The sequence below is a fragment of the Podarcis vaucheri genome (assembly GCF_965113315.1).
Source record: "Podarcis vaucheri genome assembly, chromosome: 12".
NCBI lineage: Eukaryota > Metazoa > Chordata > Lepidosauria > Squamata > Lacertidae > Podarcis > Podarcis vaucheri.
Window position 1 is genome coordinate 17,679,945 of NC_138750.1, and position 25,069 is coordinate 17,705,013.

The 25,069-nt window shown below is 45.3% G+C and overlaps 1 protein-coding gene and 1 long non-coding RNA gene across 3 annotated transcripts in view; one reads left to right on the plus strand and one right to left on the minus strand.

Moving 5' to 3' along the window:
* Positions 1 to 14,949, minus strand: part of LOC309515854 (collagen alpha-6(VI) chain-like) — a 59,396-nt gene extending 44,447 nt beyond the window's left edge. Inside the window, exons 1-5 of the mRNA XM_082194068.1 lie at positions 14,339 to 14,949; positions 12,927 to 13,538; positions 8,189 to 8,976; positions 6,571 to 6,685; positions 4,123 to 4,683 (exon numbers count right to left, since the gene is read on the minus strand). Coding sequence (XP_082050194.1) covers positions 4,123 to 4,683; positions 6,571 to 6,685; positions 8,189 to 8,976; positions 12,927 to 13,538; positions 14,339 to 14,405 — 2,143 coding nt within the window. The 5' untranslated portion in view covers positions 14,406 to 14,949. The remainder of the gene's footprint in view (positions 1 to 4,122; positions 4,684 to 6,570; positions 6,686 to 8,188; positions 8,977 to 12,926; positions 13,539 to 14,338) is intronic.
* A 77-nt stretch (positions 14,950 to 15,026) lies between these two features.
* Positions 15,027 to 25,069, plus strand: part of LOC309515378 — a 49,000-nt gene continuing 38,957 nt past the window's right edge. For both annotated transcript variants that reach the window (XR_014212436.1, XR_014212437.1), the window contains exons 1-2: positions 15,027 to 15,233; positions 24,163 to 24,323. This is a non-coding gene — a long non-coding RNA (uncharacterized lncRNA). The remainder of the gene's footprint in view (positions 15,234 to 24,162; positions 24,324 to 25,069) is intronic.

A 25,069-nucleotide genomic window follows, 5' to 3' on the forward strand; every position in this document is an offset into this window, starting at 1 on the left:
CCTCCAGAACCAGCTGAGCCGGGGCTGGGGCCTGAGCCTGAAGGGTCCTCACCTGTGCTGGATCCTCAAGTGAAGGCATCAGCTGAGTCTGCTCTGGCTCCTGAGGTGATGGAGGACCCATTGCCTGCAGGTGCTCCACTCTCAGCCCCGTCAGGGGAAGAGGAGGTTGCCTCTGGGTCTGGGAACCCTCCTGTCTCTCCTGAGCTGCAGAGGCTCAGGGCAGAGAAGCGGAGGGAACTAAGTTCCTGCAGGAGGAGTGCTCGCCTCCAGACCAGGAGAGGCGAGTCACCAGAGGATCGGGGCTGCACTATGTCTCGGGGCAGATAAAAGCCAGTCAGCCCCAGTCCCCAGTTGGGGGAGCAACATTGTTGGTTGCTAGTTCCTGCCTGAACCCTGTCCTGCTTTCCTGCCTGAGCTCCTGACCTGCCCTAGCTCCCTGCTTGCACGCCTGTTCCTGACTTCACCCGACTCCCTGCCCTGCACCCAGCTTCAGCTACTATGGACTGCCTCCACGTTGCACCTTTGATCATGGACCAGACTTGGGCCTCGCCTCTCGGGTAACCCACGGGGCCAGCACAATAGCTTTTCAAAACTGAAGCCAAAAGGAAACACAGCCATGTGCAGAGCTGAGTGCACCGCTGAAAATCACTAAAACATCGCCATCATCCCTGCTCAGCCATGAAGCCCACTGTGCAATATTGAGCCAATCTTTCTCTCTCTCTCTCTCAGCCTAACCTAACCCACAGGATTGAAATTCTACTCAATAATGATCCAGAGCAGAACTCCGACGTATAGATGGAAGTGTGAAAACTTAAACATATTGCAGGATTCCCCCAAAATAGACCAGAGGCAATTATATTTTATCCAGCAGAGCGTTACTGCTACTGAAGGCAAATGAGCATAATGGTCACACATCTAAGACATTAAGGATAGGCACTGTCCGTAAGAAATCCAGTTGTGGCAGACTTAACTTAAACTTACAATAACTTATACAGTGGTACCTCAGGTTACATACGCTTCAGGTTACATACGCTTCAGGTTACAGACTCCACTAACCCACAAATATTGCTTCAGGTTAAGAACTTTGCTTCAGGATGAGAACAGAAATTGTGTTCCAGCGGCATGGCGGCAGCAGAAGGCCCCATTAGCTAAAGTGGTGCTTCAGGTTTAGAACAGTTTCAGGTTAAGTACGGACCTCCGGAACGAATTAAGTACTTAACCTGAGGTACCACTGTAATGTGTCTAAACCTTAACACTAGCATATTATGTACAGAACACCAAACCAGAAGGAAGAGACATAGAAAGTGAAACCCAGGCTCCTTCTGGCCTACAGTGGTACCTTGGGTTACAGACGTTTCAGGTTACAGACTCCGCTAACCCAGAAGTAGTACCTCGGGTTAAGAACTTTGCTTCAGGATGAGAACAGAAATCGCGCCACCACTGCGGGGCGGCATCAGCAGAAGGCCCCGTTAGCTCAGGTTAAGAACAGTTTCAGGTTAGGAATGGACCTCCAGAATGAATTAAGTTCTTAACCCAAGGTACCACTGTATTATTATAGTCAGCATGACCTTGACAGAATAAGATAAGAGAACCAGTTTAAGCCAGCTTTACTCAGCTTCTCTGAAGGAATAACCCAAACATCACAAACCTTCTGCTTGTTTCTTTCACACAGAGAAGCTTCCAGAAGCCTCTTTAAGTAGAATAGGAAAGCTCTCTACACACCAGATCAATACTTTCTGCACTAAGAAATACAAACTGGCAGCTGTGAGGATAAAACAAGGGTCAGAGAATGACCTTGAATCTTTTGGATGAAATGTGTAATGGAAATGCAATAATGAATACAAAAATACAGTTCAGCTAGGAAGGTGAGCTGACAAGGATCTTAAAAGCTTGGACAAAATACAGTGGTACCTCTGGTTATGAACTTAATTCGTTCCAGAGGTCTGTTCTTAACCTGAAACCATTCTCAACCTGAGGTACCACTTTAGCTAAGGGGGCCTCCCGCTGCCGCCGCGCTGCCGGCGTGCGATTTCTATTCTCATCCTGAGTTAAAGTTCTTAACCCGAGGTACTACTTCCGGGTTAGCGGAGTCTGTAACCCGAAGTGTTTGTAACCTGAGGTGTTTGTAACCTGAGGTACCACTGTACACTTGAAGGTCCCACCAAAATCTTCAACAGGAAAGGACAAGAGCTTATCCATACCCTTTGCACGGGAGTTCCCAATCTAATCAAAAGCCACACTGTGTCACCTTTCAAGTCCGTTTACCTTGTTTGGTGGGTGGCATTGCGGCCAGACCCTGGGTCCTGCATGACCCAGCTGAGGGCTGGAGACTGATGTGCCCCCTGCCATCACCTCCCCACACCATCAGTGCTGGGTGGGACCCCCTCATCGAGCGAACCTCGCCAACCATTCAGCACTGACGGGGGAGGGGGTTTCCATGGGGAATTTAAACTCCAGCGCAGCACTCTTGTGCCCTTAGCTGGATCTCCAACCTACCTCGCCCTCTTTTTCTCCTTTGATGCGTTACGACCTTGCTATGGACTAATCGTTGGCCGCCATACTGTTGGGACCGGGCAGGATTTTTTCCCACTTGCAAATTGGCTCCGCCATTTGGTTTTCGCCTACCTCGTAGCAACTGGCACAACTTTGTGAGGTTAGGCCTTTGTTTAGATGGAGGGGAGGTTGTAGCCTCAGCTTCCTCCCTCTTCATGAAATATATCCTGTTGAAGGGATCTGGGAGTATAGGTTCTGTCTGATGCCCAGATATGAGCTAGGGCCATGCCACTACCCCAATGGGGACCCCTCGGGCTGCTCCTATTTGATGTAAGTCTTAGGGCTCCCCCTATCAGTGGTTTAACCTTAGTTGGAGCCCCAGCAGATGGACGGGAGTCAAGATATAGTCTGGGCTTCACCCAATGTCTAAGCCAAACCTCTAACATCTATAACCAATAAAGTTGTGGCCTATTTGAACCCATAAACCAAATTCTGCTTGTTTTATTTATCCACGAGAGGACTGTGGGTCACGGGGCCTTGGTACGCAATTGAATCTCTCTTTAACAAGAATAATTTTACACCCCGCTTAAAGCCCGGGCACCCATCTTTTTTCTTCCTTTTTAAAGCAGAAACAGGATATTAATCTCTCTTTGGTTCACCTGAAAATCTATCCACATAGCATGCCATTAATGTCTTATGGGACTGTTTTGGATCTTTTCCCTGAAGCATTTCCCCCTAGCAATTTATTGTATTTCTGCAAATCTCAGGGTTCTTTCAAGTATGCCAGTATCTCCTAGGCACATCTGGGCTATTTAAGAGCAGGCATTCTCCCCTGAAGTTTAAAAGTAAAATATAAGATGATGTCAGGGCCTCAGGAACAGAGGCACAGGGGAGAGAGGATATGGAGAGCGAAGGGGAAGAATCGGAGGGCAGCGTAGGGGGGTATAGCAGTGACCCGAGAGATTCCATGAGCTCCTCCAGCGAATCAGAAGACTCCCAGAAGGAGGCGCCGATGGTCAGGGCAAGGAGGGCCAGCGGGGACTCCCAAAGCAGCAGCTGGAGATAGGAGCCAGCTTCCCCACCAGAGCGTAGTGGGGGGGAGGAGTCCCAGGTATCAGAGCCAGCATCTCCCCCAGCAGGGAGAGAAGAGGAGTCAAGACTGACCACACCTCCACTGGGGAGTGGGGGAAGCAGTGACAGGAGCAGTGTAACGGTCAGGAGGAAGGTAGCCGGCTGGGCGCGCACGCCAAGTTCAAATGTACAGGCGCGCGGGACGGCAGAAAGCTCGGATTGGGAACCAGGTCTTAAAGCCCGCCGGAGGCAGAGGGTAGACTCAGGGGATTCAGCGTCAGAAGAGTCTAGGAAGGGCGAGACCCCAGCTGACAGGAGGACCCAGAGGCGGAGAGAGCAGAGGAAGAGGTGGAGCAAGGCTAGGGTCTTGAACTGGTGTCTGGGGGGAGGAGATTCAGACGGAGCTTCAGCGGTCTAGAGTTTCAGACCTAGAGCTGCACGCTGCTGATGTGAAAGACAAACTGAACTTCAATAAAGACTCTTGTATATAACAACGAAGTGGCGCTGGTCCTTTGTGAGCTGGGACCTAGGGCAGCTCTGACAGATGATTTTTCTTACCTTCTACGGCACAGATCTCTCGAACAACTTCATTCTTTATATGCTTCAGAGAGGCAAAATCGTTGACAGAATAAGCTCTGTCCTTTGACTCTGCGATCTCATAAATCTGTGACTCGTTAGCGTGTCTGACACCAATGGCATAAATGTTGACCATTTCATTCCTCAACCTCTTGGCAGGTCCCTCAACATGGTCCTCTGATTTCCGGTCAGTTAGCACTATCAGGTGGCACGGAACACTTCGGGAGTGTTGACCTTGTGATCTTCTTAGCAAGGGCTGGATGGATGTCAAAGCTGCTCCTGTGTAAGGACTGCCACCTATTTGACGGATGTTATCAATGGCTTTCAATATATCACTTGCTTTACCATATTCCTCAAGTCCGAATTCCAGCTCGTTCATGTCTGCATATTGAACAACTCCAAAGCGAACTTTATTCGGTCCTATCGGGAAAAATCTAACCACTTCTTTCAAAAACAACTTCAGATCCACAAAATCGAAATAATCGAGGTTTGAGGAACCATCGATGAGAAAATAAATATCTGCTTCTTCTGTATCCACGCAGCCTATGGGGAAGAGAATTTTAGTGACGCGTTTAATAATTCAAACAATGAATTTATCTTGAGGGTTGTTTTGTTTGTTTGTTTGTTTGTTTGTTTGTTTTAAAAAAGCACACAACACTTGAGATGGCTGAATCTCAAAATTTCTTTCTGTATCACATTTTCCCCAAACTTAAATTCATTTTCAACATATCAGCCTGCAAATCCCCCCCCCCAAAGTCTTCATGAACATGCACCAGTACATGTCTGCAGAGCAATATCCCCCAATGTCATGCATTTTTGTATGTTACCTTCACTAATCTAGGCATTATATGTGCACTTTACCCTAGTACAGTGGTACCTCGGGTTACAAACACCTCGGGTTACAGACACTTCAGGTTACAGACTCTGCTAACCTGGAAGTAGTACCTTGGGTTGAGAACTTTACCTCAGGATGAGAACAGAAATTGCATGGCAGCAGCAGGGCGGCAGCGGGAGGCCCCATTAGCGAAAGCGCGCCTCAGGTTAAGAACGGTTTCAGGTTAAGAACGGACCTCCAGAACGAATTAAGTTCTTAACCAGAGGTACCACTGTATATGCATTTCTGTACACATTGCTTGGCTGGAAAACTGCGTTGCAAAAATTAGCGCAATTCCATAGAATGGCTGTGGTTTGGTTCGCATATTGTGTGAGAAAGTGTTAATTCCCCTCACCTCCCTATCCAACAGTGAGGCAACCACTAACATGAGCATCAGAGCTTGGTAGCAAGTTGTTACAGATGTATTAGACATTAAAAGACCATCATTCATTGCTCGTATTTGAACATGCGCATTTCCTGGGGGGGGGAGTGCAGGCTCTTAGGGAGACTCTGAAGAAGTGCATTTAACTAAAGACTGCTTCTTATTTAATGTAAGACTCATGCAATGCGCTCTGCGTGGGGCTACCTTTGAAGGTGACCCAGAAACTACAACTAATCCAGAATGCGGCAGCTGGACTGGTGACTAGGAGTGGCCGCTGGGACCATAGAACACCAGTCCTGAAAGACCTACATTGGCTCCCAGTACATTTCCAAGCACAATTCAAAGTGTTGGTGCTGACCTTTAAAGCCCTAAACGGCCCTTGGCCCAGTATACCTGAAGGAGCATCTCCACCCCCATCGTTCAGCCTGGAACCAAGGACCTTCTGGAGGTTCCCTCCCCGCAAGAAGTGAGGTTACAGGGAACCAGGCAGAGGGCCTTCTCGGTAGTGGTGCCCACCCTGTGGAACGTCTTCCCATCAGATGTCAAGGAAATAAACAACCTGGCTTTTAGAAGACATCTGAAGGCTTTAGGGAAGTTTTTAATGTTTTATTGTGTTTTTATGTGTTTTATTGTTTTATTGTGTTTTTAATATTCTGTTGGGAGCTGCCCAGAGTGGCTGGGGAAAGCCAGCCAGGTGGGCAGGGTATAAAATTAATAATAATAATAATGTTGTTCACCTAAGCACTTTTTAATTCACATGTGTAATTTAACGTGTGCATGCAACAAACATGCATTTTGAAGAACATGCATCATAGAACATAATATGAGTTTGTGGGACCAGGCCAATGGTTCATCGAGTTCAGCTTCCTTTTCTCACAGTGGCAAACTGGACGCCTATAGGAAGTTTGCAAGCTGGACATGAGCACAACCACACTCTTCCCACTTGCAGTTCCCATCACCTTGCATTCAGACACATAATATAGTGAACATAACCATTCTGTCTAGTAGCCATTGGCCAGGGAGCCAGGGTTGGCCAAGTGTTGAGTCTAGACTTGTTAGGAAACCCAGGTTTGCTGCTACATATGTGATGTGGTCCTGATCTGTTGCTACATGACATTGCAGCAAGAAGACAGAACACTTTCTCTTCTATGGAGTGCTCCCTTTCTCCCACAACCTCTGCCAATGAGATCAGTGTGATCTATTAGTTTCTCTATAAATGGGGGTGGGACATTTTCTTGGGTTCTGGGCAGGTTCCTCCTTATCGACCTGCTCCCATCCTGCCTTGATAACTATTGGAAGCAGCAAGAAGCTTCTGTGAGTTTTGTGGGGAAACACAACCTCAGCAGGCCCCGTGGATCCCTCCGCAGCTCTCTGAATTGGGCCAGCAAAATGTTAGCAAGTGATTGTAAGAAACCATATTTTCCCCGATCCCCCACATTTGTAAATGGAAGGAAAGAGTCATTCTTATCAGAACATGTGTTCCTGTTCAGATGGCTCTCTTCCTAGTCATACTGAGATCATCCAAAAGTTATCATATTCCAGGATTAATCTCACAGTGATGTCTGTGGATCCTCATGATATAGTGGCAGGCCTTTGGGGAAGTGCCATAACTCAGTGATATGTGTGCAGAAGGTCTCAGGATCAAGCCCTAATATCTCTAGTTCAGGTTGAGGGAGATTTCTGACTCAAACCCTGGAGAGCCATTGCCAGTTGGCTGAATTTCCCAGAAACTAGAGACTGGTTCCAGAGTCCGTGACAGACAGAAACAAGAGGAAGATCTGCAAAGGTGCTGCAAAACTAGTCAAATGTTGTATCTTGAGCTCTTTTTTCAAGACAGATGGGAAGCAGGGCTCACACCATCAGCTCTGGTGTGACCGGCCAACTCCTTCAGGCCTCCTTTCCCTCAGGGAACAGCTATTCCATCAGGCTGCCTCAGTGGGAGAGATAGGAAGAAGGGCTCATTCCACCAGCTTTGCTGAAAGCCCGGCTCTGCCATGCACTTCCTGTCCCTGAATTGCGCAAAAAACCCAGTCACTATAAGAACAACTGTTCAAGAATTGGTGCCTGAATTTTCGTTTCCCCCTACTTCCCTCCTTGTCCCTTTCCCCTTGTGTGACCTTTTATTTTAAATTGTAAAGGACAGTCTCATTTTAATTGACTGGATGTAAACCATCCTGGGAGACTTTTTGGCTGAAGAGCAGGATACAAATGCCCTACATAAATAATACAGTGGTGCCCCGCAAGACGAATGCCTCGCAAGACGGAAAACCCGCTAGACGAAAGGGTTTTCTGTTTTGGAGGTGCTTCGCAAACCGAATTTCCTATGGGCTTGCTTCGCAAAACGACAATGTCTTGCAAGTTCCTGTTGGTTTTTTTCCCTCCCCCCTTTTTCTAAGCTGCTAAGCCGCTTATCAGCTGATCCGATCAGCAGATAAGCCACTAAAAGCCACTAAAATCCGCTAATAGCGCTAATCCGCTAATCCGTCAATGGGCTTGCTTCGCAAGACGAAAAAACCGCTATACGAAGAGAATCACAGAACGGAATATTTTCGTCTTGCGAGGCACCACTGTAGTATAATAGATTATGCTATTTTCCCTTTTTAGCTTTTTCAAGGGAGAGCATGCTGTTGTTGTTTGGCTTCCTGCTTTTTCCAGTCTGCTATTGTCACATTTTTTTAGAGCCAAATGATAATAATAATAATAATAATAATAATAATAATAATAATAATAATAATAATTTATTTATACCCTGCCCATCTGGTTGGGTTTCTCCAGCCACTCTGGGCGGCTTTCAACAGAACATTAAAATACAATAACCTATTAAACATTAATAATAATAATTTGTTAAATGAAAATTCAGGCACCAAATGAATCTCCTGCAACATCTCTGGAGATGTTCTTCTTGCTTTTGCCGAGGAACTAGAGCATTGCAAGTCTCCTGAAACAGCATAAGACGACAAGTTACCTCTTTTAAGCAGTTCTGCTCTTTTGTTGTCCATGTAGAGCTTTCGTTGCACCTGATTCACCACCTTCTTATGAAAAGCGAGAGCCTGGCGTGGCAAGTGGGGAAATGTTTTCAGGTGGGTTACGTATTGTTGTGGCGGGTGCGCAGCTATGCGGGTTAACTGAGTGACATCAGCCCTTTCGACTCCAATTGCAAACACTGTCACACCTGCTCTCCTGAGAACGGTTGCAGCATTGCCCACCCCATCTTCTGAAGGCCTGTGGGTGATAAGAATGGCTATTTGTTCCACCCCCTGGGTCTTCCTGCTTCCGGAACTTTCCGTGAAAACTTTCTCCCTTGTGAAATTAATGGCCAAGCCAATGTTGGCCTTTCCTGCCTTGGGAGAAAGACTTTGTATGCGCTGCAGAACATTCGTCTTATCCATTTCCATCCGCAGTAAAAATATCACCTCGGGTTTAGCGCTGAACGTCACCAAGCCAACCTTTATGCACTTCTCCTTCACATCCAGAGAAGACACCAGCTTTTCCAAAAATATTTGAATCTTCTCAAATTTGTTTTGCGGAGGACCCGCATCCACTATGAACACCACGTCGGCGACTGCATCTTCATCGCAAGCTGCAGTGGGAAGAAAATGCAAGATTAAACATTGGCTATTGCTTGGCTCCCCTTCAGGGATCACTGCCTTGCTGTGGCGAAGGGCCTTGCTTCTTGGGAGAAAAGCAATGACAAACCTAGACAGCATCTTAAAAAGCAGAGACATCACCTTGCCAACAAAGGTCCCTATAGTTAAAGCTATGGTTTCCCAGTAGCGATGTATGGAAGTGAGAGCTGGACCATAAAGAAGGCTGATTGCCGAAGAATTGATGCTTTTGAATTATGGTGCTGGAGGAGACTCTTGAGAGTCCCATGGACTGCAAGAAGATCAAACCTATCCATTCTGAAGGAAATCAGCCCTGAGTGCTCACTGGAAGGACAGATCCTGAAGCTGATGCTCCAATACTTTGGCCACCTCATGAGAAGAGAAGACTCCTTGGAAAAGACCCTGATGTTGGGAAAGATGGAGGGCACAAGGAGAAGGGGACGACAGAGGACGAGATGGTTGGACAGTGTTCTCGAAGCTACCAGCATGAGTTTGACTAAACTGCAGGAGGCAGTGGAAGACAGGAGTGCCTGGCGTGCTTTGGTTCATGGGGTCACGAAGAGTTGGACACGACTAAACGACTAAACAACAGCAGCAAATTGCTTGGCTATTCTGAGCCAGTGAAACTGCCTTCGCAATGGCGCAGCCATGCTCAACCATCCCAAGGGATCTGTTCTCCGCTGCAGGCCAGGGATGAGGAATTTTGGGCCCTCCAGATGTCCCACCCTGCGGCTGTGGTGTAGCTAGCTGCTCGGGTGCCTGGTGCTGGTAGGGATGTCCTGCAGCTGGGGGCAGGGCGTGTTAGGATATAGTTCCCATGGCTAAAAAAGCCACCTCTATTGGTCTGTCTCCCCTCCAACTGTATTACCTGGGTTATGAAGGCGCCCAAAAGATGTTAAAGCAAAGATTATGTGATAATGCACACAGTGACTTGCGATCTCGATCACATGCAGTCTGTAGTCCGCTGGAAGTAGGAGTACAATATGGGTATGTCTTTAAGTTAACATCTTACATTAAAAACCTGACAGTACCAAACTATCGAAGGCTTTTCACCAAAGCCAGACTAAACGTCTTTCCTTCTGCAGTGTTGGATGGCAGGTTGAGAGGAGTTCCCTACCAGGACAGACTTTGCTCTTGTGCTCAAGACATTGATTCCATAAAACATATTTTGTTGCATTGTGCAAAATATGAGCAAGCAGGGCTGAACTGATACTACCCTTGCTGGTACCTTTCCCGGGCAAATCAGAGGCTCACTATGTCAGGTTCCTATTGGAAGACCGGACAAATGCTAGAACATTAGCAGTGGCAAAGTTTTTATCAGTGGTTGCAAGAACAAATGATCCGTATATTCTGAACAAAATGCTTGTTTAACCTGGAGGTAGGCTGTATGAATTGTGTATTGCTTTGTAATGATTTGTTGGGTCTCTGGACCGTAATAAAGATTGATGATGATATACCGTAGTTCCATTCCACCTTAAAAGGGTACAGGCATGACGTTTGTGTATCACATGCCTGTTTACTCCCAGCACAGTCTGCTGGGAACTTCCGTTGTATGTAGCTTTTGTGTTACTGCTGTTTTTCCGGAGACAAAGGGATGCAGACATGTTTTCTTTTGTCCCTGAACTATGCTGAATAAATGCTGTATATAATGCTTACATCTGCCTTTGCCGGCCTCTTCTGCTGTGTGGAGATTTACACACTCAGCTGACAGAGCGTGCCCAAGTCTCTAAGCGTATTTGAGGCTCGTGTCGCTAACTGACTGATGCTGTTCCACGGGAGACCAGTGATTGTCTGGAGCCAGCTGGGGGCCTACCTGATGCCCCCGTCTCCCCGGCAGTATCCCAATAGGGCGATCCGCCCATGGGGGCAAAGTGAGCCTCTCTGCCACCTCCCCCTCAATTGTAGGGTGGCTGAGGGAGGGACAGTAGGCAGACGCAATTCCCACGCTGCCGTTTCAGTCCCACCACGTCACTACTAAAAAGTTTTGTGAGCCCAATTTTTTTTAAAAAACTCATTTTGTCACACTCACCCCAGTTATGACACCCGGGTCAGACTGCACCCCCCGTACGCCCCTTCCTCCACCACCACTAGTCCCACCATCCCTGACCATCACCCAAGCTTCCTGTGGCTGATGAGAACTTGAGTCCAGCAACATCTAAGAAGCCAAAGCTTCTCCAACCTGGATCTAGACCCAGGAAGATTTCTACAACAGGGTGGGACTGTTTTCACGAACAAGCATAAGATGCTGAATTGCAGAGGTGCTGAGCTGATTTCAATTAGTTGTTGTTTGATTTTCTACGCTGCGGTTTTCCTGTTGTAAGGCATGATTGCCATATACAATAGATGGGTTTTTCTTTATTTCCTTTAATATATTTATAATTGAGCAGCCCTGAACTTAGAGAGTTTGATAATTCAGAGCTTTGTCAAACTGGGGGCATCTTGCTTGTGCCTCGCTACCCCTATTAACTGGCAACCATTGTTAAAATTTATTGGAACGGTGAAATGGCAGAAATGGAAAAGTCGGACTCGAATTTAAGGGATAGACAAATTTGCGAATCCAAGGTGTCAGAAATGGCTATTACCTCACTATTCAAAACAATAACGCCTTGACTATAGCTCAGTTGGCTAGAGTGGGGTGCTGATAACGCCAAGGTTGAAGGTTCGATCTCTGTATAGGGCAGCTGCATATTATTGCATTGCAGGGGTTGGACTAGATGATCCTTAGGGTCCCTTCCATCTCCCTGATTCTCTCATTCTATGACTAAAAGTGACTAAATATATTTGGTTCTTTTGTGCACCAGATTCTTACTTATGGCTCATCCTATACCTGCTTGCCTGTTGGACCCCATAGGAATTACTCCCGAGTGAACATGTGTAGGGTTAAAAAGCTGTTTTAAAGCAAGTTGGATAACCCACCTGTCAATCAAAACATGTCATTATAATGTCACATGATTGACAGGTAAGTTGCCTGCCCCACCCTCATGTCAAAATCATTTGCACTGGGTTTCTGAGAACCAGCTTGCTATTGGGCGCTTGAGAACAGCAGTGCAAGGGGTGCTATCAGCATCCTTATGCTCAGTTCTTTAGCCGATGTGGAGAAGCAAAAGAAATCTGCTTGTTTTGAGCTGCTTGCTTTGACAGGGAATAGCTAAACTGAGCAATATCTCCTCTCCCCCCCCCCTACTCAGGAGCTGACAGGAACAGTGGTACCTCAGGTTACAGATGCTTCAGGTTACAGACACTTCAGGTTACAGCCTCCACAAACTCAGAAATAGTACCTCGGGTTAAGAACTTTACTTCAGGATGAGAACAGAAATCACACGGCGGCAGCAGGAGGCCCCATTAGTAAAAGTGGTGCTTCAGGTTAAGAACAGTTTCAGGTTAAGAACAGACCTCTGGAATGAATTAAGTTCTTAACCCGAGGTACCACTGTACACACAACCAACACATAGGGATACCATAGGAAGACCTCAAAATTACTGAGCTTTTTTAAAAAGAAGAAAAGAAAAGAAACCCACCAAAATTGTTAAGCTTCTTTTGGGAACAACCCCAAAGTGTTAAGCATTTTTAAAAAGCTTTTGGAACTGTTTCCGCTGCTTTTTCCATTGCGTTGCCATACATCCAGGTTTTCCCTAACATTTTGCCAGTTCAGCAAAATCCCCCCGACACCACTTTTACACCCGAAAACGAGAACACGTCAAAAATTTACCAACACGGAGTTGAACCCTACACTCCCACCCGTCAGCTGACATAATGAGTGACATCAGATAGTGGGCAGGTGGGAGTGGTTTGGGGAAAATAGTGTCAAGTGTGTTTTGAGTAAGACCCCGGACCATATATGGGACAGACCAGTTGTATACTTTTGTTTCTAGCACTGCCACCCTCTTCCTTATAAATCTATTTTCAACAGCATCTCACTTCTTACCTTCTATAAGTGTCCCATTATTTACTTTGTCCTCAGCTCTCTTGCTTGTTAGATCTGGGTGGTTGTTGTCACCTATGTGAATGGCATCTACGATTCCGGAAATGTTCTGAGAAAATAAAACGAGTTCTTCTGTTCTAGGGAAAAAGAAGCTAAATGGTTTTGTGGCCATCCGAATTAGTTCATCGTAGGAAGCATCCTCCATGCCCACTGCAAGGACCTTCACTCCTGCTTTGTGCAACAATTGGGCACTTTCTTCTACATCATCACCAGATGGTTGAGATGTCATCACAACCAAAATCTTGGACCGGTCCCTTTCACGGGTTGGCTTCCCGTAATAGGTCTCATGAATCTTCCGGAGAGCAGTACCAGTTTTCAAGGGCCCACCTCTGAACACAACTTTGGTTTTGATATGGTTCAACATTGGAATCTTCCCTTTATAGGTATCCAGTTGGAATTCATTGTATACTCGATCGTTATACTGGGCAAGGGCAACACGATACTCATTAGGACCTAGCGGTAAACCATCGATGACTTTGCTAATAAATGTTTTGACATGGTGTGAAGACGTATTGCTGCTAGCAACCAAAAAAACAATATCGGCAGGCTGGGGGGCTAAAAAGAAAGAAAGGAAAGGAGCAAGATTAAGGAATCAATGCTTAATCATCAAGTGTTCATTTCTCACAGAGAGTGAGAAAATAGTACAATAACTAATGTGGAGTCTAGCAGTCTAAGAGGCTCAGATGAAGACTTTACCATGACTGTTTGAAGTGGTATCACAGTGTTTTAAATGTATGGGGTGAATGGCCTCAGTCCAGGTATGTTTTATTGATTGGGTGTCCCAAAGTTCTCCTGTACCTCCCATAACTCTATCCAGGACTTTTTGTTCCATCAGTCAATTAACATGTGCTAGGGCCACATCTGAACGTATGAAAGCTGTGCCTGGTGTTTTGCTCAATTGTAAAGGTAAAGGTAAAGGGGCCCTTGACCATTAGGTCCAGTCGTGACCGACTCTGGGGTTGTGGCGCTCATCTCGCTTTATTGGCCGAGGGAGCCGGCATACAGCTTCCGGGTCATGTGGCCAGCATAACTAAGCCGCTTCTGGAGAACCAGAGCAGCGCACGGAAACACCGTTTACCTTCCCGCCAGAGTGGTACCTATTGATCTACTTGCACTTTGACGTGCTTTCGAACTGCTAGGTTGGCAGGAGCAGGGACCGAGAAACGGGAGCTCACCTCGTCGTGGGGATTCGAACCTTCGACCTTCTGATCGGCAAGTCCTAGGCTCTGCAGTTTAAACCAAAGTGCCACCCGCGTCCCATCAATTGCTCAATTGTACAGATATACTATTTGTGGTATTCTGGTTTTTCAGAGGAGCAAACATGACCATTTTAAAACAAGAAAACAGTGCCTTACCTGGTTTATGACCCATCGACATCTGAGCCTCAGTAACGATGAAAATAAACACCAAAAACATCTTCATATTTTGTGCAAGTTGTCAAGTGTTTGCTACGGAGGGAAAAGCACACAATCTCATGCACTGGTTCATCATGGGTTTAATTCAAAATAGTAACATGAAGACCTTGGCTGGAGATATGAAAACAATCCCCTTTAAATCTGCTGTCCGGAGTGACTTTTTCATCTTCCTTTATGGCATTTACATATGTCCCTATGTAAGTCAACGCAGGACAGAACCACACATTATGAATGCCTCTGGCTGCTATTAAAAGCATAGCCACACATCTCATCCTCTCTGCCAATAACATCTAGAAACCAAAACACCTTCATTTTACAAGTTTCTGCCAGATCCCACAGGAGAGCTCCCAAGACCACTTCTTCTTTGATCGGTGATTAATTTAGATAAAAAGCTACTGTTTGGTTCTACTCTTCACAGTCAATAAGGCACTTGGCATCTGTCTATCTCTAGAGACAATGGAGTTTGCCCCTGGGGGTGAATTCAAACAGCTGCATTAGGAACACCAACGTGACCTCCCCAGGGCGCAAGCCTGGGCAGCGTGTATGGAGGTTCTGGGCTGCCCAGATGACAAGTACAAAATGCATCACAAAGCAGATGACCTCATAATATAAGGCTTGGAAACCAAGCCTTATGAGCAATGGTTGAAGGAGCTGGCTGTGTTGAGGCTGGAAAAGAGGAGACTGAGAGGAGATCATCTTCAAATATCTCAAGGGCTGTCACATGGAAGATGGAGCATGCTTGTTTTCTCCTGCTCCATAGGGTGGGACCCCAAGCGATGGCTTCAAGTTACAAGAAAGGATATTCTGGCTAGACATCAGGAAGAACTTCCTGGCGGTAAGAGCAGTTTGACCGTGGAACGGTCTCCCTTGGGAAGTGGTGGACTCTCCTTCCTTGGAGGTTTTTAAGCAGAGATTGGATGGCCATCTGTCAAGGATGCTTAGTTGAGATTCCACTATTGCTGGGGGTTGGACTAAATGACCCTTGAGGAAGCTGTGGCTGGATGGCTACTTGGGAGCCAGTTGAAGTTAAATCCTTCAAAGACAGAGGTCCTTCGGCTGGGTTGGGACAATATGGGATGGGGGGGGGGCAACTCCCATCTCTTGTGGAGGCGCAATTAGTGCCAGCACTGTCCGTTAAGAGTTTGGGTGTAATCTTTGACACCTCCCTTTCTACGGAGGTGCAGGTTGTAGCTATAACAAAGGCGACATTTTTCCATCTCCGCCAAGCTAAACAGTTGGCTCCTTACCTCTCTCGCCCTGACCTAGCCACTGTGATCCACGCGACGGTCACCTCCAGATTGATTATTGTAACTCGCTCTATGTGGGGCTGCCCTTGAGACTGACTCAGAAACTCCAGCTGGTGCAGAATGCCGCGATGAGACTCCTTACGGTGTTCTTGCTGCGAGATCACATTCACCCAGTGCTATACCATCGGCACTGGCTCCCGGTGGAGTACAGGACCAGGTTTAAGGTGCTGGTTTTAACCTTTGAATCCCTATACAGCCTAGGACCTTCGTACCTAAGGGACCGCCTCTCCTGGTATGTCCCACAGAGGACCTTACGGTCTTCAAATAAAAACATCTTGGAGATCCGGGGCCACAGGGGGGTTAGGCTGGATTCAACCAGAGCCAGGGCTTTTTTGGCCGTGGCCCTGATCTGGTGGAAGGATCTGTCACAAGAGACTAGGGCCCTGCGGGACTTGACATCTTTCCGCAGGGCCTGCAAGACAGAGCTGTTCCACCAGGCCTTTGGCCAAGACACAGTCTGACCCCCTCTCTCCTTCTGCAATCTTCATAGAACTCTAGCCCAATGGTTGCCATTAATTTGATTCTGAACTGATTTTAGAATGTATGTCAATTAATTGACTTTGATTTTATTTAAACTGCGCTATTTTTACTGCTGTTAGCCGCTCTGAGCCCGGCTTTGGCTGGGGAGGGCAGGATATAAATATATTATTATTGTTGTTGTTGTTGTTGTTGTTGTTATTATTATTATTATCATCATCATCTTCCAACTCTACAATTCTATGATTCTATGGTACACGACCACTTCATGGACAGCTGCTAATGAGAATTAGAGTCACTATTCTACTGTGGATTCTTCAATGTATAACAAATATGGTTTATGCAGAATGTCAGCTGCATCCCATTGCTGACAGAGGGGGAGAGCTTGGAGAGACAGGAGGAGGTAATTAGGCAGGAATGCGGAACGAGGGAGGAGCAGCCAAGTTGCAGTAGAAGCCTGAGTTCCGAGAACAAGGAGAAGGGGGGGCAGTTCCAGGGAGAAGACACAGACTGAGTCCAAGTTGAAGCTCGGACTCAGAGGGAGGGCCACCATAAAAAGCCCATCCCATGAGGCACAGACGAGCAAGAATTAATGAGAGGCGTGAACAGGACAGGAAGTGTAAGTGGGAAGAGGAAGGGGCAGAACTCAGACTCGGCAACAGCTAATTTGGAAGCAGACGCTGAGTGACTGAGCTCCAGTGTGATTAACAAAAATAATAATTTATTATTTATACCCCCGCCCATCTGGCTGGGTTTCCCCGGCCACTCTGGGCGGCTTTCAACAGAATATTAAAATACAATAATCTATTAAACATTAAAAGCTTTCCTAAACAGGGCTGCCTTCAGATGTCTTCTAAAAGTCTAGTAGTTGTTTTTGACATCTGGTGGGAGGGCGTTCCACAGGGCGGGTGCCACTACCAAGAAGGCCCTCTGCCTAGTTCCCTGTAACTTGGCTTCTTGCAGTGAGGGAACTGCCAAAAGGCCCTCGGTGCTGGACCTCAGTGTCTGGGCAGAACGATGGGGGTGGAGATGCTCCTTCAGGGATACTTGACCGAGGCCATTTTGTGTGTTTGGAGCAATAAACCTGAATTAATTGCTGCTGGAGTTGTCTCTCTTCTGTAGGAGAGACCCAACCACACAGAACGATGAAGTGAGCAGAAGGTCTTAGAAACCTAGATAGAAATACAGTAGTATGAAGAGTATGATACTGTCTGTATTACTCTTAGTTTTTCTGGAGCAATGGAATTCTCAGAACATTTGTCATGTGAGCAACGAAAGACGTGGTAATGTCTGAAAAACCTATATTTGTTTTTCAGTGCTGTTAATGAGATTTGCCATCTTACAGGGCCTCGTTTTTCAGTTCAATTTATTTTATTTTATTTTTTCTGGTGAATTTCTTACTTCTGCTTTAAAGCAGATGGCTTGGCATGACTTTAATTCGCTTTGCCTATGGTATTAAGCACCATGAGCCAAGCTATGTTCTTGGACATCCTGAAATGCGTTTTGGAGAATGAGGTTATATTAGTGACTTGAGGTAAAGTATAAGCAAGAGAGACAGTGATAAATGTTCCTTGGCTTTGTCTTCTTTTGAACATTTCCAAAATGTATTCTCAATCCTTATTTTTCATTATACAGCAGAAGTCCAGAATTAGCAGGGCAGGCAAGGAGTGTGTTATATATTGAAAGAAAATTACCTCAAAATACAACATAGATGGTATTTAACACCTGAAAGAATAGCAAAAATGAATAAAAATTGTAGCGATGTCTGCTGGCGATGCAACACTGGAAAAGGTACTATGATACATATATGGTGGAATTGTTTAAACATCAAACAATTTTGGGAAATACTGGAATACTAAATAAGATGGATAACAATGTGTAATAGAAAAAGAAGCATGAAATTAGGTTAAAGGTGTGTGAAAGAAAGTAATAGAAGTGGAAAGAAATTGAAATTGAGTAGATTGGAAGTCTAACACAAAGGTGGGGTGGTGGATGGTGATGGGAAAAGGAATTATCTGTGGGATTGAGTGTAGGTATGTTTGAACATTTTTAAGGATTGTATGAAATGTATGTTTGTATATTCACAATATGTGTGTATTAATGCTGAATTATTTTAACAATAAAAACTTTTCAAAAAGGGGGGGGGGAGGCAAGTAGGATGCAAGCCACACATGGTAAACATGGCTTCAGTCAGAAGAGGTCTGTAGAAAACTCATGCTGTGCAAATCCATTATATTTTATTAAGTTTCAATATTTTTGAAATATACAACCAAAACCCAATTTCTTCTTTTCTCTAATTTTTGTTGACTTCCCACCCTGTTTTCCATGGAGTTGTTGATTCTCCCTTTCTGTTGCACCCTATCTTCTATCTTCAAAATTATAACCATGATAATATAATCCAATTACTTCCTTTGCTCATCGCTCAAATCCTGCTCATGAGTTCGTCATACTATAATATTTCTTTATTTTTTTATGATGTTCAATTTTATGCATTTCAAAAAATTTAAAATCATTTTAACATCTCAAAACTTGACTTCCTTCCTCCTCTTTCTGTGGTTCTTTACATTTTTATATTTTCCGCATATTCCAAATATTTAATTTACTCATTTATTCATCTACTTTAAATATATCGTCTTATAAACTGCAGGCTATTACAATAATCCTACCAATGTTCTTATCTGTTTACAGGTTTTTTTGTGTGTAAATAGTCAATAAACCATTTCCATTCTTTTATAAAAAGTTTGCTATCTTGATTTCTTTTTTTTTCCTGGTAAGTTTCACCATTTCTGCATATTCCATAGGTTTTTGTATCCATCCTTCTTTCGCTGGGACTTCTTCTTCTTTCCCTTTTTGGGCAAGTAACATTCTTGCCACTGCAGTTGGATACATGAATAAATTTCTATATAGTTTGGGTAGTTCTGTCCCCATAATTCCCAATTCTGGCTTCTCTTTAGATCGTATAAATCTTTGGCCCATTTACTATAATATTTCTTTAAGTAGTCTGAAAAGGGCAACCATTCTTCCATAAAACGCTCAGCATTGTTGTTGTTTAGTCGTAACTTGTCTGACTCTTTGTGGCCCCATGGACCAGAGCACACCAGGCACTCCTGTCTTCTACTGCCTCCCGCAGTTTGGTCAAACTCATGTTGGTAGCTTCGAGAACACTATCCAACTATCTCGTCCTCTGTCGCCCCCTTCTCCTTGTGCCCTCCATCTTTCCCAACATCAGGGTCTTTTCCAGGGAGTCTTCTCTTCTCATGAGGTGGCCAAAGTATTGGAGCCTCAGCTTCACGATCTGTCTTTCCAGTGTGCACTCAGGGCTGATTTCCTTTAGAATGGACAGGTTTGATCTTCTTGCAGTCCATGGGACTCTCAAGAGTCTCCTCCAGCACCATAATTCAAAAGCATCAATTCTTTGGCGATCAGCCTTCTTTATGGTCCAGCTCTCCCTTCCATACATCACTACTGGGAAAATCAGCCAGGAGTCATTGTCATTATAAGAAAACAAGGGAGGCATTTGTGATGAGTTCTGGTACCTCTTTTTTTTTTTTTTTTTTTTTTTTTGCAAAAATAGGACCAGATGTTCCTATTTTCATCGGAGAAATCAGATCTTCCATACCAACACAAGAAGGGTCGGGGAGTGAAACAGCAAGGACACAAGGTCTCCTCCTCACAAAACAAAAATGTCTGCAATGGGTTCTTGGAAAGGCATGCTGTTCTCTTAAATCCTTGAAGAAGGTGACATTGGTTGAGCGATGCACTAATTGTTCTTTCAGAAGAATCCTCTCTGGCCTGCTAAAACAGTTTTTGAATGCAGCAAATATGCTAAAAGAAAACATCATCATTTGCTGGTCAACAACGCCATAAAGCAATCCTTTGTTTGAACTGGACAACCACACAAATTATTTGTTTATCAAGATTTTCTGTTTAAACTTTTTCTTCTCCTTGCACAGTTGTCCTTTCAACACGTTCCTGAAAACTTTCTGTATTGTCTCACACAATCTTCAAGTCCTGAGGCGGTGAAATACTGACCCAGACCACTTGTCACTATATCGAAGCATCCAATTTTGAATAGTTACTTCTTTAGCCGCTTCTGGCTGAGCACACAGAAGTTCATTCATTTTGCAATGCAAGGCCTGATCAAAAGGCTGTTTTGCTGCTGCCTGAGGCTTCCTGCCATTGTTGGTATGCATACTTTTGGTACGTTCCCAAAATCCATCCGTCGGTGATCATCAAGTGTTATCAGAAATCAAATGGCGAAATGCTTTCTGCTCGTTGTGGCAAAGTTCTTCCCCAGATTACCCCGGACATCTGCTGAACAACTGTATTATCAAAGGTTTTCATTCATCCCGACAGGTGGCTTTCAGTTACTTGCATATGGATCAGTATTGCAGGAATGGTTTTGTTAGATGCTGCAGGAACATCTTCCAAGTTTCTTTTCCTTCCTGTTTATAGTCACAACGAGTTCAGTCTCAACTTCATTTGATGTAGGACTCCTCTTCAATTTGTTAGCTTTGCGCTGCAAGAAATATTTGCTTTCCATCCTGTGTCTATTGAAAGACCACAAACTTGCCTGATGAAAACTGAAGAAAACGACTAGGAACAAGAAACTTTGGAATAATAACTGCATTTCCCCCTCCTCTCTCCAACTACTTTAAGCTTTCATTAGCAAATTATTATTATTATTATTATTATTATTATTATTATTATTATTATAATTTATACCCCGCCCTCCCCAGCCGAGGCTGGGCTCAGGGCAGCTAACACCAGGTATAAAAACAATTGATTAAAATACAGCATTCCCAGTGTGATCCCAATGTGACCAGCTGTCATTGGGTATTTTGCATCCAGCAGCATGGAGACTTTAAGTTCTTAAATCTAGCTGTGTGATGTATTGGCAAGTCTAACCTGACACATTTCAGCATTCGTCTTCTCCTGCCCCTTTGTAGGTAAACCTAATCCAGACATATATTCAGTGTAGATCCTTATTATCTACAGCTTTCAATATCTAACTCCTTGTTATATTTCAAAACCACATGGATAAAGACCATCAGGCCCAGATTCCCCTGGTTAACTTTCCAAACTTTGATCCTAAGTGTAACATAAGCACGTTTCATACATCTGCAAACACTTCCCTGAACTGAAAGCATCTTCATAACGTTTATGCAAGAATACAAATTTCTTAATAGATATCTTGGATTCCAGTACTTGTCAAACTGGCAGCTGGCCTTTTCCAACACAGATTGACAACCCCATAGCAGAAATGTCTGTTTGCTACTTGAAGCAATGGATGACTTCAGACATCATGCAAGTCTAGAGTTACCTCCAGATGTTGTTGGACTCCAACCCCCATTAGCCCAAGCAAGCCTGGCCAGAGGTCAGAGGTGATGGGATTTGTAGTCCAGCAGAAGACCACAGGTTGACTACAGGAGCTAGCTGAGCCTTATCCTGGACTTGCATGTTTCCCACCCAGCATGCAGCCAAGGAAAACATTTGGGGAAATTTTGCTTCCTCTTTCTGGAGAATTTATATACTAATATATTTCTTCGCACACAAGGGTAAGATTTACAGAATGATCCAATGAGTCAATTGGGTGCATACTTCTCAAACATCTGGGGAATAGTTCGACATATCTTTCAAACTGGTCACAAAATGTTCACATAGCAGGGACAATCCATTTTCTGAATATTTGGTTTCTGGAGATGGATTGGCCCACGAGATTTGTGGCTATCTCCACAAAGGAGCCGAATAAAATAGGTTTCTTTTGACAGAAACCCAGGAAAAGGAAAAGTGCCATTTGTCTGGGCTTTGTGAAGCGTGAAGCCCAATTCTTTAAGCAATTGCCCTGATGTGAAACAGAGCAGGCCTAGGCATGCAAAAACGCTTAGCTCACACTGACAGGTACAACACATATTGCCAACTTCACTTTGTGTATGTTTTGGCTTGGGTCTTTAGATAGTTTAAATTTCCCATCCCACCTTATGCTGCAGTCCTCTGCACCTCTCCCAAAAAACCTTCTCTGGGTGGGTGGGGGGAACTCTCTTCAACAATGTGGGATGGAATATCATCCAGAACTGGTCTTGGAACCCGAGATAAGTTCACTTAAGGACATTACTCGAGAGCCTGTCCACCCCATACCATTTTGAAAGGCTTTTTTCCTGAGGAATGCAGGTGGGAGGTATGAATGGGAAACTTTCCTTGCATGAACTTCCTTAAGGATCCAATCTATAATGCATTTGACTTAAACACACACACACACACACATCGCCACATTGCAGTCACAACTGGAAATAGATCTGCTTCGGTTCCCAGAGTTTTCTTTAGTACTTAAGCTACTAAGTGTTGGTGATGTTTTAAATGGGACTTGTTGGGAGACACCTCTTGACAAGGGGCAATGCAGGGGGAAAATGTTCAATCATTTTCTGGCCACGTTGCTCTAATATTTGGGGGCGCGGGTTGGGAAGATGATGGGAGTAGAAAGACACGCAAGGGTGTTGGGCTTCTCCGTTGACTTGTTTATATAATATCAACATTTTAATTGAAGGATAAAGGTAAAGGGACCCCTGACCATTAGGTCCAGTCGTGGCCGACTCTGGGGTTGCGGCGCTCATCTCACTTTATTGGCCGAGGGAGCCGGCGTACACCTTCCGGGTCATGTGGCCAGCATGACTAACCCACTTCTGGCAAACCAGAGCAGCGCAAGGAAACGCTGTTTATCTTCCCACCAGAGCGGTACCTATTTATCCACTTGTACTTTGACATGCTTTCGAACTGCTAGGTTGGCAGGAGCAGGGACCGAGCAACGGGAGCTCACCCCGTCACGGGGATTTGAACCGCCGACCTTCTGATTGGCAAGTCCTAGGTTCTGTGGTTTAGGATATATTACTTGATAGGACACAAGTTGATGCACATCTGACCTAGCAAGTATGTATTTACCCATTGTCGTTTGGGAAAGCTTTGCAAGTTGTTCTATAAATGTATCTATCTATATATATATTTGGGGGGGGGGAGAGAAAGAGAAAGGGAGAGTATAAGAGCAGAGTCAGCCACAAGACAAAATTCAAGCAATCCTGCTCTACTCTGCTGCCCAGATTGGATTTCCTAAATGATCAAGCAAAGGAGGAGACCCTCCTTGTCCTATTCAGCGCCAAAGACAGTTGCTGCTACTTACCAAGAGGAAAAAGAAGATGCTTCTCAGGTCAAAACCCATTCAGGGGATCTCAGGAGCAGTGGAAGTCTCTGTAGAAACAATTTGCCGCAAAAGGCTCTTCCCCATTGAAACGGGATGCATTTTTAAAGTTCTCCAGAGCACTTTGCTCTTCTCCCAAGATGACCTTTCCTGGTCTTTTCTTCCCTGCTACCTAACCTTTCCCTTCTCCAGCCTGTCTTCTTTGCTGATTCCACCACAAGAGAGGAGAAGAGTGAGCCCACCTTGCCCTGGGAGAATCTCTTACTAACCTGATTTGCTCTTTGGGAATCAATCCAGTCCTATAAATTCCTTAGCCAGCAGCGGTAAAAGATGGTCCTGATGTTTTGTAGATTGTGGAGAGTTGGGGCGTGAGGGGGTGAATCAGCGTTCTGACCTAACTCCTTCAGGTGTGGGGCTTCCCCCCTCCCCACTACTGTTTTGGCTGGCGAAGCCATGCCCATTGGCAATGGCTCTGCAAGGACAATTTGGAGATGGATCTGAACCGCTGGTGAACCTTTCGCTGGTTGCCGCTGAGATGCCAGAGTTCCAGTGGGATGATCTATCAAGTGATTTTCCTGGCCTCGCTTGTCCACCATTCTTGGCCAAAGAACGCGGAGAAAATTAGCTGAATAGTTTCTACCTGGAGCGGTTTTGGGGCTGGGGGGGCGGGGGCCAGACAGGATGTATAAATATGATACATCCCTCTGGGGCTTACTGGAAAATGAACACTATGCCCAAGTATTGACTTTCATCGTCGTCATAATTCTAACAGTATTTATTATCATTTCCAGCTATAATAGTGAGAATGTGCCGTTTTACAAGGAGGTTTTGCATCTCACTGTTACTACCTGCATCCTGCCGTCGGATCAGCAGCCAAGCAGGAATGGGGAACCTGTGACCTTCCGTCAACTCCAATTCCCATCAACCTCAGCCAGCAGAAGCCCATGATCAGGTATGATGAAAGTCGTAGTTCAACATCTGAAGGGCTGTTCCCAGGCCTGTTACAAAACTTGGGTGCTACCACCAACTTTCTGCAAAGCAGCAGCAAGATTCCAGGGGGTTCCAGGGTCTGTGTTCCTTTGGAGACATGGCAGAGACTGTTGCGTGGTGAGTTCCCACCTCCCCCAGTGGACATATGACACAATTATTAAGGTTAATGGGCTAAATAAGGCAACAACTTTATTGGTTACAGGTGATGAGTGGTATTGGCTTAGGCATTGGTCCTAACCAACTATATCCGGCTTCAGCCCGTCCGCTTGAAGTCCAGGAAGGATTAACCACCAGTAGGGGGAATCCTGCTGATGCACATCTACTAGGCTTTGGACAGGGTCACACCCCCCCCAGAATCCTTTCTTGGATTACCCTTCAATATGCGGGGCAGGTGATGGCGCTACCTCCCCTCTTCCATCTACAGAGCAATACCAATGCCTAACCGCCAATACCCAGAAAGTTGTGATGATTTGCTACAAGGTAGGTGAAAACCAAGTGGCTGGATCCAATTTGCCAAGTGGAAAAAATCCTACCAGGCCCCTCAACGGCGGTCAACCAAGGTCAAGGAATGAAAACCTTAAAGGGCGGGAGGGTGGGAAACAAGAGCAGCTGATAGGCAGGAAAAGAGGGAGATCCCCAGCCCTACCTGTGTTAAATAGGGCAGGCCACGTCCCCAGAGCCAGCCGATTGGCTTGCCAGGGGGTGACA